Genomic DNA, 14,785 nt, shown 5'->3' on the forward strand with positions numbered 1-14,785 from the left:
TGCCTATCACCTCCCTCCTTTTCTCGCTTTCTCCCACTGTCCCCTCTCGTCTCCTAACAGATTCCTTCTTCTCCAGCCCTTTACTTTTTCTATTTTGATTTGTAACTCCAAAACATTGGATTCTAATCAAAAGGAAAATATGGTGAATCCATAATGTGCACCTCACTTTGTTTATACTTTAAACGAGGGGTGCACTTACCACATGGTAGCACCATGATATCCAATATGCAATTCACATATTTTTACATATAATCTGTAATGAATTAAACATCAGATAATGCTTAATCAAAGTATTTACAATATTATTCAAATGTTACTGAAATATTAAATACACTACAGTCCTCCCTGCTTAGCTATAAACTCCAACTCAATAGAAAATGTATCTCAACTATACACACAGTATACTATATAATACAACTACTATATAGACATCCAATTTCGTACCCTTGTGAGATAACGTCTCTCCTGACAGGGTCAACGGAGGGGGGGTGTCACTCTGCTTGGCAGGGGAGACTTGTGGCTGTGAAACAATCTCAGGTTCTGGGGCCTCCTCTGTGGTATCAGTGGGAGTTGACTCTGGGACTGCAGGAAGTGGTTCTGACAGCTCTGAGCACCTTTCTTCTGGACATGTTGGCAATCCGAACAGTACATGGTAAGGTTCACCAAATGATGTGGATCATAATGTGTGAGTACAGTGTCTGACTTCACAATTTCTTTTACCTTTTGGAAAGCCACCTCACACTACTTTATCCATTGCTATTTCATCCTGATCTGTAGTAGTAAGTTAAAGGAATGGAGCACAGTAACCAAGTTGGGCAAGAACCTGTTTTAATGATGGACTAATCCTAGAAAGGACTGCAACTGTGAAATGTCCTTTGGCTTTGGTGCATCCATCACTGCTTGGATTTTATCACCACATTTGTGTAATCCTCATGCCTCAATGGTGTGACCACAGTAAATGATACTTGGTTTAATGAATTCGCACTTGTTGCATCATGCCCTGAGTCGATAATCTTCTAATTTTTATCACTCGAGATTTTGGCAATGTTCCTTATCATCCTTACTCATAACAATGATATCATCTACAAAACACTGAGCACCTGGGCAGCCTGGCATCACTTGTTCCATAGCTTTCTACCAGAGTGCAGGTGCAAATGCATCTCCAAAAATAAGCCTATTATACCGACAAAGCACATTGTGAGTGTTTTATGATGAGAAACATTTTAGACTCTTATTCCATCTCCATCCATAGGTAGGCCTCATCCAAGTCCACTTTGGTGAAGTATTGCCCTCCAGAAAGGTTTGCAAAGATATCCTCTATCCTGGGCAGAGGGTATTGATCTGCCTTCTGTACTATGTTGATGATGACCTTAAAATCACCACAAATCATGACAGACCTTATCTACTGACTACTGGGACAACTGGTGTTGCCCAAGGCTCCCCTCAACCTGGGAAAGAATTCATTCAGACTCCATGCAATCTAGATCACTGGCTACTTTATCATGGATGGTATGAGGAACTAGAGAGGCTTTGTAGAACTTGGGTGTGGCATTTTCACTTAAGACTATTTTACCCTTGATATGTTTGAGTTTTCCAATGCCATCCTTGAACACTGCTGTGGCATCATCTAGTACCTTTCTTAATTCACTTCCAGTTGATTCTATTGCAGTGGATGTGGCATGCAAATAGTGGATGGATCTCCAATTGAGTTGCAATTGTCTCAACCACTCACAACCCCACAATGTTGTTTTTACCTCACAGCAGCCCAGTGTGGCTTATTCTTTGTTGTATTTTGCTGTTATGAATGTCCTTCCCATAGGAATGATTTTTTTCTCCAGTATAAGTTGTTAGCTGGATATCTGCAGGCTTCAGTTCAGTATCTTTGAAATGCCATTCAAACCTATTTTGTGGAATGACTGAAACAGCCCAGTGATTGTCCAATTCCATTTTAATTAATTTACTGTTCATTTCTGGCGTAAGCCATATTGCTTGCCTGTTTGTTTTCACCTTGTAAATCTCAACGCTACTCAGTCTTCTGTCACTCCCATCATTATCAGATTTTTCATCAGCAGCATGCAGATTAGTGCTCTTTTTGAAACTGCCACTTGACTTTTTAATCTATTTCTGTTCCTTGTGCAGTCCATTTATTTTTGTCTGCCTGGCATGCTCTTTGCTGCGTTTTCTGTAACTTTTGCTTTTAAACCTGCCTTGGTCTGGTGTGTGAGAGCCTCTGTCAGAATGATAACAAAATTTGTTTGGCCAGGAGGGCCTCAGCCTACACACTGCAATTTTGTTCACGCTCACTTTCGTTCCTGACTCCAACTCAATTGCGTTCAGGCTGCTGTTTCCTTTGAGAGACTGATTCCAACTTCTCTTTTAAATGGGAGTCGTGCTTCAGTTATGAGCTATTTTTGAATGTTTTCTTGTAATATCTCACAAACTAAACTAAGTCAGAGCATCATTAGGCCCATCACTGAACTGACGATGCTCAGTCAATCTTTTCATTCCTTTGTAAGCTGTAATGGACTCCCTTTCCCTTTAATTCCACTTATGAAACCTAAAGCATTCTGCAATCAACAATGGTTTTGGTTCTAAATGTTCCTGCATTACTTTCATGATATTGGCAAAGCTCATTCGGCTGGTTTAGTTGGAGCAGTCAAACTTCTAAACAAACATTATGCCTTTAAATCCAATGCACTCAGCAAAACTGGCACTTGCTTTTCATTGGCTGTTTCATTTGCTTCAAGATACTGTTCAATTTGCTCACCATGAACCAATTATTCATTGTTAAATTGCATGTGTCTATCTTTCCACTTGCTGCCAGCCATTTCTGCTTCTCTAAATGTATATTTCTTATCACCCAGCATTCACTATTTATGAACCTGTGAATTTGACTGTTTTCTGCCATTTTTTAACACTCAATCATCTTTCTTTTGTGAAGAAAACGTGTCGTGCATTTTTTAAAACTCTAACGTCTTGTTACGCTTCAACAGGTAGGTAGTCCCTCAGGTTTGTTTTAAAAATACCTTGTCACCACTGTTACATTTTGTAACTCCAGAACATAAAAACTAATTGAAAAAAAACAGAGAGTCCACAATGTATGTCTAACTTCGTTTTTACTCTAAGCAAGGCATGGACTCGTCACGTGGAAGTGTCATGATGCATGCAATTCACATGTTTTTAAAACCTAATGCATTACAAGTTTTATAACCTGTAATGTATTATGTAAACAACAAAGAATGTTTAATGAAACAAAATATTCATAATATTACTCAAATATTAAATACCACATTTCCCAACTTCCTGGCTTCCACTATCACACATGAAATGCTGGAGGAACTCAGCAGGCAGCATCTGTGGAAAAGAGTACAGTGGACATTTCAGGCCATGACCCTTCATCAGGACTGGGGTTAAAAGAGTAAATCCTGATGAAGGGTTTCAGCCCAATATGGCGACTGTTTACTCTTTTCCATAGATGCTGCCTGGCCTGCTGAGTTCCGCCAGTATTTTGTGTGTGTTGCTCAGATTTCCCGCATCCGCAGATTTTCTCTTGTTTGTGATTGGCTTCAACAATCATCTACTTTCTAGTCCTCCTTCCCCTCCACCCACCTTTTTTCTCTGTCATCTTTCCCCTTCCTTTCCAGTCCTGAAGAAGGGTCGGCCTGAAACGTCGACTTTATTTCCGTAGATTCTGTCTGACCTGCTGAGTTCCTCCTGTCACTTGTAAAAACACCATCCCCTTCTCTCAGTTCCCCCATCTCTGCCAGATCTGCTCTCAGGATGAGGCTTTTCATTGTAGATGTCCTCCTTCTTCAAAGAAAGTGGCTTCCCTTCCTCCACCATCAACGCTGCCTTCACCTGCGCCTGTTCCATTTCTAACATATATCTGCCTTCACCCCATCCTCCCGCCGCCATTCCAGGGATAGGGTTCCTCTTGTCCTCACCTACCACCCCACTACCTTCCACGCTAGCCCATAATTCTATGTAACTTCAGCTTTGTCCAACTGGATCCCACCACCAGGAACATCTGACCTTCCCCCTATGTTCCACGTTCCCCAGGGATCACTACCAATGCAACTCCCTTGTCCACTTGTTCTTCCCCACTGATCTCCCTCCTCACACTTAGCCTTGCAAGCGGAATAAGTGACACACCTGCCCCTGCACCTCCTCCCTCACTACCATTCAGGGCCCTAAACAGTCCTTCCAGGCGAGGCGACACTTCACCTGTGAGTCCGTTGGGTCATCTACTGTATCTGGTGCACCCAATGTGGCCTGTATATCGGTGAGAGCCAACGTAGATTGGGAGACCGCTTCGCTGAGCACCTTCGCTCCATTCACCACAAAAAGCAGGATCTCCTGATGCCCACCCATTTTAATTCTACTTCCCATTCCCATTCCAACATTTCAATAAATGGCCTCCTCCACTGTCACAATGAGACACATTCAGATTGGAGTATTAACACCTTATATTCCATCTGAGTAGCCTCCAACCTACTGGCATGAATATTGATTTCTTGAACTTCCAGAAATTGCCCTCTCTTACCATTGCCCCATTCCTGTTTCCCTCTCTCACCTTATGTCCATCATCTCCTTCTGGTGCTCCTCCCCTTCCCCTTCTTCCATGGTCTTCTGGCCTCTCCTATCAGATTCCTCATTCTCCAGCCTTTTATCTCTTTCACCAATGAACTTACTAGCTCTTTACTTCATCCCTTCCCCTACCACTTAACACCTGGTACTTCTTCCTTCCCTCCCCCGCCCTCATACTCATTTCCTCCCTTCCTTTCCAGTCCTGACAGAGGGCCTTGGCCTGAAATGTCAACTGTTTACTCTTTTCCACCTGGTCTGCTGAGTTCCTCCAGCAGTTTGTGTTTGTTGTTTTGGATTTCCAGCATCTGTAAATTTCTTGTGTTTATGTTTCATGTGTTTCTCTGATATATACCTGCATCTGAGGTAGTTAAATAGATGGCACACAACAACTACTATTAAGTAATTTGTTACAGGGAAATAATTTTAAAAAGAAGTATTTCAGCTTCCTTTAGTTTCACAAGAGAGTGAGGTTTATTTAGATGTTAGCTATGTGCAATGGTTCAAGGAGCTTAGTTAATGAAGTTGAAATTTGCTTAACAACACTACAAATGTTTAAAGTCTATATCCACCAATTAGCAGCCGATAATTGAGCTACAATTGACCAATCAAGCCTCTAGTTCTTCTACATATAGCCAATCGTAAATCTGCATACAATTCTAGTGATCAATCAGGTTCCGACGCGGCCGACCAATCACTAAAAGCCATTTTAGGCGGACTTTTCGAAATAGCCAATCAGTGATGGACATTTAACTGGAGGGACAATGAGCACCATCTGAGAAAGGAGTGCACATTCGCGTCTCCGAATAAACAAAAGAGGAAAAGGGCCGCAGTCCGCAGCAGTGACCTGGTTCAGAGCAGCCGGACTGAGGAACTTACAGCGCAGCGGGGGCGGGGGCCAAGCCGAGCCGACCGTCCGGGAGAAAGACGGGGAAAAGCGGGCGGACTATTTCCCGATCGGAGGACTCCTCCGCCGCGGTGATGTCATCGCAGTCCGGACAACAGTGGAGGAAGGAGGGTAGCTGTGAGGGAACGGAGGGTCGGGACAGGGGCACTGGGGTAAACCAGCTAGGGAAGGAGAGGCGCAGGGTCGGGGGGACGGGGACGGAAGGACGGCGGGAGAGCGGGTGATCGGCGGCACCCCGTCCCCTCTTCTCGACTCCGAGGTTTGACAGCCGACCCGAGGACAACAAAACAGTGAGTTCAGAGGGGCGAAGTCATATAGCCTTAAATCACCACCGCCATCGGCCCATCTATCCTATGCCAGTCCTGGGTTTTTCTGTTCACCCACCCAGATAATAGCCCTCTTCGGTCTGGCTGTGGGGACTTGGCTTGGATCGGTGTTAAAGTGGGGGTACGCGGGGAGGGAGGACTAGCTGTGGTTTCCATATCAGTACGAGGAATGGTGGTAATGGTCTGCTTGCTGACACTGGTGTTAGGCTGTGGGCAGGGATGATAGGGGTGTTAAATCGGGCGGAGCTTTTGACGTTTGGGAGCGGGTCGGCTCAAGGGTTAAAGTTGATGTTAGACCCGAGAGTCGCTTAGCTGTATGTATCTGAATGGGAGAGGGCACGTCAAATTACCGAGACCTTAACTGTTTCCCCAGTGTAATCGTTAACTGTCTCAACTGCATCTCCTGTCCCGCTGACGTCCTGACTGTATTGACTTTGTAGCATTAAAAGAGCTTATGTTGATCTTTGAGCTGAATTTAAACTGCACAAATATTCCGTCACTTTTTGTGTTACTCTTTTGGTTTCATTATTACATTTTTAATGTTTGTAACTCTGAACATTTGTAACTTTCAAGATGAAAGATCTATCCTCCCACGAACGTAACAATGAAGCTTATAAACTATTGAAGCAGATCAATCAATATTTGGAACAAGAATCCAAATTTTTACCACGCCCGAGAGGTCTTGATGCAATCGAATCAACACTGGAGGTAAGCCTGTATATGATGGTATTGATGAGACAGGTGGCTGTGGGGGAGGGGGCATTGTATTTCATCTTGTATTTATTCAGCTCCATGACAAACTTTTTGCTTCCGATTTTGATGTATTCCGTTGAAGACTGAGAAGCCAGAATTTTTTTTTGTGCTGTCCCTCGGATTAATATGGCATTAGGAATTGTCATTGTCTCTTAATTCATAATGTGCTTGAATTTATAGCTTTTGTTTTCAAATTTATTGTTGCTGGGACTTAATCTATTGAAACAGAAAGGCCCAATTCTGGTCTTGTAATACTGAAATAAATTTTTGATAAAGAATGTACTTATAAATTAAAGACAGATTTGTTTAAACGTTGTACAATCACTGTTCAATTCTAATTTCTGCTTTTGTCATTGAATGGATTCACTTAAGATTTACCTGAGAATTTTTCTACAAATGAATATTTTATCTTAAATTTTAAAAATACATTGCAGGGACTGGGGCAGGGTCTCAAATTAAAACATTGATTAGTACCTTTTACTGCCTGATCTGTTTAGTTTTTCCAGTGTTTTACTTTTGTTCCAGATTCCAGCATCTATGATCCTTTTTGTTTTATAATACTTCAGTCGTTTAGAAGTGTTGCATTTAACTTTGATTTGAATCCATCCTACAAAGTAGAGGCTTTAACACATGCTGTTTTAATTGATGTTTAGCTGACAAATGAAATTATTCCGGTAACTTTTTTGCTTTTTGTTTGCAGAATGATGATTGTGTCACTCCAAAATTAAGAGATGCCAAAGTGGAAGATCTCCGGAGTTTGACCAGGTTCTTTGGCTGCAGTACAGAAACTTTTGTATTAGCAGTCAATCTATTGGACAGATTTCTGTCCTTAATGAAGGTTAGAATTTTGAACAGTTGTTCAATCCTTTTGACTATTTATATGATTAGCTGATTAATATGATCTATGGTAGGTCTGCTAAACTTTTTATTTTACTTGTGTTCATGTAATTAGAACACAGCTGACAGCTTACACTCTCTCTGCAGGTGCGACCAAAACATCTGCCTTGTCTTGGAATAAGTGTTTTCCATCTAGCAGTAAAGGCCATTGAGGAAGAATGCAATGTTCCTTCTGACCATGATCTCCTTCGCATCAGCCACTGCAAGTTTACAGTGTCTGATCTCAAGAGAATGGAAAAGATTGTCTGTGAAAAACTAAATGGCGAACTCAAAGCTGTTACAGCCTACCATTTTTTACACCTGTATCATGCCCTAGCACACTACCATGTAACTGAAGAGTGAGTATCTATCTAGCTATCAATTCATTAAGGACTAGAATATGAAAGCAAGGATGTAATGATGAGGCTTTGTAAAGCATTAAGCAGACAGCACTTACAGTTTTGGGGCCCTTATCTGAGAAGGGTATGCTGGCATTGTAGAGGGCCTAGAGGAGATTCATGAGAATTATCCCAGGAATGAATTGAACTTATTTCTTACAACCTTCACATAGATGAGGAGTAAAAAATCTTTATATTATATCTCTGTCTAAATGTGCAATCATAGTGATTTATAATAAATAGAACAGTCAATAGGGTACACTCAAATCAGTGTGAGTTAATCAGGCTGATGGCCTGGTGGAAGAAGCTGTCCCGGAGCCTGTTGGTCCTGGCTTTTGTGCTGTGGTACTGTTTCCCAGATGGTAGCAGTCGGAATAGATTGAGGACATTTGATGACTCATTAAAAGCTACAGCATATTGAAAGGCTTAGATAGAGTGTACGTGGAAAGGATGTTCCCAATAGTGGGGGAGTCCAGGACCAGGGGGCATAACCTCGAGATACAAGGGCATTCCTTTAGAACAGAGATGAGGAGGAATTTCATTAGCCAGAAGGTGGTGAGTCCGTGGAATTCATTCCCATAGATTGCTACAGAGGCTGCCATTTGGTATATTTAAAGTGGTGGTTGATAGATACTTAATTAGTGAAGGCATCAAAAGTTTTGGGGGAAAAGCAGGAGAATAATGTTTAAAGGAAAAATAAGTCCGACATAAGCAGACTCAATGGGGCAAATGGGATAATTCTGCTCCTATGTCTTATTGTCTAATAGTGGGAATACCCTTCAGTACTTTTGGCTAAATATAATTTATTTTTATAATTTATTTTCACCAAGATATTGCATAACATTTGTCCTAATTTTTAGGTAGGAACTTCAAGAGATTTTCCTCTATTTATAAGTAATCACAAATGTAGTCGTACCACATGCTGTTTGCTTTTGTACAAATGTAACCCAAAAGCTGCAGATTACATAGATTTGTTACGGAATTGTTTTGCATACCATATTCTTTATTCCTTAGGAAAGAATACTTAATCCTTGATAAACTGGAAGCACAACTCAAAGCCTGCAACTGCCGATTTAGATTTTCAAAGGCCAAAGTAAGTTTAATAGAATGCATTGGTCACTTTCTGAGCAGAATAAACATTTCCTGTTTGATGAACGAAAAACTAAACAGCAATGCCCTTTGCTTTGCAGCCGTCTGTTTTGGCTTTATCACTTTTGACCCTTGAAGTTGAAAATCTGAAATCTGTAGACTTGTTTGAGATTATACTGCGTATTCAAAAACATTCCAAGGTAAGCATTTCTTCAAAGTATTTCTCAATGCCCTTTATTGAGTGCATATACACTTTTTTTCATTTTAACTTGCATCCAATAAAAATTGTTTTGCTGACTTGGAACTTATTAGAAATTCAGTTTTGCACGGTAATGCCCACAGATGCAAAGTTCACTGCAGAAACAAGGATCTTTCCCCACTGCAGGCTGTAAATTAGCAGAATATATGATTTGATTCAAGGTTGCTTAATGTGATTTCCAGTACACAAATGTGAAGGAGAACAAAATAACTGTTATTCCAGATCTGATGCAGCACAAAATAAAGCAAGATAAAGAACATAACTAAAAAATATATATAAATACATAATGTAGCTTATATACATTGTATGTACTGTACATGAAGTGACTTTAAGCACAGGAGTATCTGTGGATAAGGTGACTGACCTTTAATGGTGGTGGAGGGGTGCTGTTTTTTGATCAGTCTGGTGGCTTAGAGAAAGTAACTGTTTCTGATGATCCTGGTGTGAATGCTATGTAGCCTCCTCCCTGATGGGAGTGGGACAAACAGTCCATGAGCAGAGTGGGTGGGATTCTTCATGATGATTCTGGCCCTTTTCTGGCACCTTTCTTGTATGTATGTCCTCGATGGGAGATAAGCTGGTGCCAGTGATGCTTTGGACAATTTTAACTACCTGTTGTAGAGTTTGCTGTCCACCACAATGGGGTTTCTGTATCATGCAGTGATGCAGATTTGAAATGCATTTTATTTTTCTCACTAAAAATAAGAATTATGGCTATGAACATATTTTACAGTTTTTTTTTACCTTTGTTATATAGCACTCAGCGCTGCAATATATAGCAAATTTAGTGGCATTAACACTTGACTAGACTGAAGTACAATGGATATGTTCAGTCCTACATGTCACTCCTGGCAACATACAGGCTCGTCATTCTGCAAACCAGTATGTCTGATTTGTACCACAGATCTTGTGCCAGGACAATCCTGTCAAAAGTCTCTAGTAATCACTAAAAATAATCTCTAAAGTACCAGTTTTTCTTTTTGCTCATGTCAGTGTAGGGAAGTTACTGGAGAGGATTAATAAGCAATTGGGAAAACCAAGGCCTAATTAGAGACGGTCAGCATGCTGTGGGCAGGGTTTTATTGATTATGATTTTTTTTTTGAGCAGGTGATGAAGGTTGAGCTGTAGATGTTGTCTACGTAGATTTTAGTAAGGTGTTTGACAAGTTCTCTCACCAGTCCCTCAACCAGTAAATTAAGATACATGGGATCCAAGATGAATCTGCTGGTTAGATGCAGCATTGGCTTGCCCACAGAAGACAGAGGATACCGGTCTTGCTCTGCTGGAAATCTGCAAACTAGTGTGTTCTGCAGGGATCTGAACTGGTACCTCTGCTGTTTGTGCAATGATATAAGTGACTTGGATTAAAGTGTGGATGGCTGGTTAGTAGGTTTGCAATAGGCAGAGAAATGGCAGTTGGATTTTAACCCAGCCAAATATGAAGGATTACACTTTTCGAGAACAAGTATGAGGGGATAGTACACTATTAAGGGCAAAACATTTGACAGTTCAAGTCTGTAGCACCCTGAGTTTATACAGGTGGGGTGGTAAAGAAGGCATTTAACGTGCTTGTTTATTATTTGAGGAACTGAGTTTAAGAATCAGGAAACTGCATTGCAGTTTTATAAAACACTGAGCTACACCTGGAGTACTACATTCAGTTCCAGTCACATTATGCAGGAGTTCCCACAGACCACTTGATCCCATGGCATAAAATAGTTGGGGAACTTCTGCATTATAGGAAGGATGTGGACGTTTTAGAGAAGATGCAGGAGGAGTTTACTAGGATGCTGCCTGTATGAGAGGGGATGAGCTATAAGGAGAGGTTGGACAGACGGGTTGCTTTCTCTTCAGCAGTGGAGGCTGAGAGGATGTCTGTTAGAAGTTTATATGATTGAGGGGCATGGAGAGTAGACAGCCAGTGTCCTTTTTTTCCCCAAGATTGAAATGGCAGGTATCTAAGGTGTGAGTTGTGTAATGGAAATGACATTAAACTACCTTGAATCAAACCTGTAAGGTTTCTTGCACAGAGTGGTGGATGCCTGGATTGCACTGCATGGGTGGTGGAGACAATACGATGGAAGTGTTCAGGTGTCTCTCAGATATGCAGGGAATGGAAGGATATGGACATTGTCGGCAGAAGTGATAGTTCAGTCGGACATTTAATTACTAATTTAATTAGTTTGATACAACATTCTAGGCCAAGGGGCCCACTCCTGTGTTCTATACGAACTACACTCAAGTGAACCATACATCTGGCCTTTCAGTTTAATATATTAGCTTTGTTCCTGCAATCAATGCTGAGACCAATTGGTCTTCAGACGTCCTGGAATCTGACCTGTAGCTTGCCTTATCTATGTATTGCAATGTGTAAACAATGAAGCTAAGAACAAGCTGACATTCATTATTGCTACCTGGTGATTGTCAACTAGATGCTCAGGGGAAAAAATCTGCACAATCCAGTTCATTGTCTTTAATTTTAAAAGTGTGTGTGACAATAAGGAATTGTGATGGGAAAAGTAGACTTTTTAGTAAATTTTTATGATTTATAGAACAATTTGGTCAACATTGTTTTTCAGATAAGCCATGGTGACTTGGCATACTGGCGTGAATTGGTCTCAAAATGCTTGGCTGACTATTCTTCACCTGAATGCTGCAAACCTGATAACAAGAAGCTAGTGTGGATTGTTTCACGGCGTACAGCCCGTCACTTGCAGAATAGTTATTATAGTGTTCCTGAACTGCCAACAATTCCAGAAGCTGGCTGTTACAATGAAACAGAAAGGTAAATATCTTTGGTTGTCTTATGGAGCCACTCTTATATTAAAACTGTGTTTACATAGTTTACATAGTTGTTTGCTGCAAGGTAATGTTCTGTATGGTAGAGTGCTGAATTTGATTTTCCTTTGAGGTTTTCTATTACTCATCATCATTTTGTTTTTTTTAGTGATGATTCTTGTGAAGAAATGAGTTATGGTGAAAGTAGTCTGAGTATTTCCCCGAGGAGCGACACAACAGAAGAATTCTTTCCTGAAGATTTCTTGCACCAATCTAAATGGCAAAATTTGTGTTTCCAAACTACACCTGCAAATTCATTGTAGATCGCTGGGTCAAACACTCTTGCATTCTTGCTTTTAAATTGTCCTCTGAAGCATTTTTTTAAAAATGCAAGAGCTTTTCAGTTTTTAGTGTAAATGTGTTTTTGAGGCACTGATTACTGAGACTTCTACTGATCTATTCCCCATAACCTTTGCTCCCTTTGTAACAATAACAAAAATAGCTGAAGATTTGTGGAATTTCCTTGGGATTTGCCTAACCTGTGACCACATTATGCTGGTCTAAAGTTTTCCAGTAATTCCAGATGGAATTACTTTTGGATGTTTTTATTTGGGAAGTTACATTTTAAAAGCTTCCCACTTTAAGCAAATTTTATTTGTATTGATTTTAATACTGGTATTTAGTAATATTATTGCATGGCGCTTTAACTTTAGGTCTGTGGCTGGATGGATCCCTTCAACACATCCAATTTCTTGAGATTGATTAAAATGAAATGCTAAGTAATTTTTTTTCTCAAATCATAGTAATTTATAACAACATAAGTACATCCCTCAACTAATTAATTTGCATAAATTGTTGGAAAAAAAGGAATTTTATGACAGTCTTTCAGAGTTTCCTAACAGTAATGTGCTCTTTGTGAAACATTTGTATTTTGTTATGTTATCTATGTCCATTGGCAGAAATGAAGGACATTAGTGTTACACTATTCCTTGGGAGAGACACATTATATTTTAAAAATCCCAGAGGTGGGCAACTTGGGTGCACTTAAGATCAGCTTTCTCTGCTTGAAAATGGATCAATAATTTGATCCTGTAGTACCAGATTTTCTTCTAGAAATTATTTTTAGGAGCAGTTAAATTGAGGGGATTAAATGTACCCATGCTGATATTTTCTATAGAAAAAGATGTAGATTGCAGCTGCACAGCTGTTTCAAGTGATTTCTTATGTAAGAGAAGTGAAAATATTTGGATAAAATGTGAATACTCCTGTTCCAGTTGCTTGCTATATCCTACAGGGAACTGAGTAATTATTGCAAGTTTTATGCTCCATAAATTAAGTTTTCCAGTAATTAGAATATTGATATTTCATTTGGAATGAATTAATCACAAGTTAGCAACTTTATACTTGGGTGTAGACTTGTATATCTTAATTACTGGAACTCCTAAAGCAAAATGATGGCACTTCCAGTGTTTAACAAAGCAGCCAATGTCAAGTTTGTGTTCCCACCCATCTGTAATCTTGTATTTCCCTCCCTTACTTTCCCTACCACCACCCACTCCACAGGCTGTACCTGTTACATGACAGATATAAGAGCATCTTAAGTCTCATTAGTAGTTTAGTCTGTCACTTCATCTGATCTGGAAAGAATCCAGATTATTTAGATTAGGCATGCCTTTCATAATTGTCATGTGCAGGTTTTTTTGTCCCAGAGTGCCATTTGGAGGAGGGGCCCACTTCTAAAATCCAGCAAATACTGTTGTCAAAGCCACCATATTCCTTTTTTTTTAAGCAGGAATTGTCTCAGTCAGGTACCTTTTGGCAGTGTTTGGTTTTCTAAAATCTTTTGGTGGTTCAAGTGCCAAGTAGGTATTTTTGACAAGGATTTTACCATGTAATTTTGGTGATGTACAGCTTGACATAGATAGTCAATAAATGTGCTTTCTTAGTTGAAACTCTGCAGCAGTACAAGAAGCTACTTGCTATCCAATGTGGATGTCTGCAAGAAAAAAATCCTAGTTTATGAAAAGTATATAGAAAATTGTGTAGAAAGAATGTAAAAACATAACTTAAATATACAAAAAAAGTGCACTTATTTTTTTCCCTATTCAGGTATTAAAGCAATCCAATGCACTTAAAGAATCTGTAGCACTGTCCAATTGTTGTGTAGCATTGTGTAAAAATACTTTGTAGATACTAATTTATTGTTCATTTCCTTCTTATAAATATTGTGCCACTCATCAGTCATACTTCTACCAAGAGATGCTTGGTAAATAAATACATGTTTTGAAATTGTTGTTGTATATTATTTAGAACTGATTGAGACTATAAGCATTTTATGTAAACTGTCTTACTTCTATTGTCCTTGGAACATCATGACTACAGTTACTCATTATTGCATTCACAATTACTAGAGCTGGGTGTGGGTATTAACTTTGATGTAAGGAAAAATGATAAAAGTTAATGCAAGGAGTGGTTGAAGGGTTGCATCTCAGCAGTTTAGTTCTTTTAACTTGCATTAACTGTCCTGATTTCAAATAATGGTTTCAGATTTTGTAAGTGATGTTTGGTTATAGTAGTTGGGATCAACTAGGGAAAGTGATTTGTAAGGAGCCAAAGTCAAAAGTAACTTATTAGTAAAATAAATATGTCACCATGTACAACCCTGAAATTCACTTTCCTGTGGGAATACTCAATAAATCCATAACAGAATAATAACCGTAATAAAATCAGTGAAAGACTACACCAACTTGGATGTTCAACCAGTGTGCAAAAGCCAAAAAATACAAAAAGAAAGTAATAATAAATAAGCAATAA

General features: G+C 39.7%; 1 protein-coding gene across 1 annotated transcript; it reads left to right on the forward strand.

The window, feature by feature from the left end:
* Window positions 1-5,395: 5,395 nt before the first annotated feature.
* ccng2 (cyclin G2) lies at window positions 5,396-14,253 on the forward strand. Its single transcript, XM_059988847.1, has 8 exons — window positions 5,396-5,781; window positions 6,391-6,525; window positions 7,271-7,408; window positions 7,555-7,805; window positions 8,859-8,937; window positions 9,035-9,133; window positions 11,773-11,978; window positions 12,141-14,253. The coding sequence occupies exons 2-8, from the start codon at window positions 6,391-6,393 to the stop codon at window positions 12,292-12,294; spliced, it is 1,062 nt and encodes a 353-aa protein (XP_059844830.1). The 5' UTR covers window positions 5,396-5,781; the 3' UTR covers window positions 12,295-14,253.
* Window positions 14,254-14,785: the final 532 nt, after the last annotated feature.

The sequence above is a fragment of the Hypanus sabinus genome, chromosome 14 (assembly GCF_030144855.1).
Source record: "Hypanus sabinus isolate sHypSab1 chromosome 14, sHypSab1.hap1, whole genome shotgun sequence".
Lineage (NCBI taxonomy): Eukaryota > Metazoa > Chordata > Chondrichthyes > Myliobatiformes > Dasyatidae > Hypanus > Hypanus sabinus.

What these genes read in the sequence shown, in the direction of transcription:
- ccng2 (XM_059988847.1), top strand. Translation starts at nt 6,391, where the DNA reads ATGAAAGATCTATCCTCCCACGAACGTAACAATGAAGCTTATAAACTA. An exon ending in GATTTCTGTCCTTAATGAAG is followed by an intron (nt 7,409 to 7,554) that starts GTTAGAATTTTG and finishes CTCTCTCTGCAG; the next exon opens with GTGCGACCAAAACATCTGCC. An exon ending in CACTACCATGTAACTGAAGA is followed by an intron (nt 7,806 to 8,858) that starts GTGAGTATCTAT and finishes TTTATTCCTTAG; the next exon opens with GAAAGAATACTTAATCCTTG.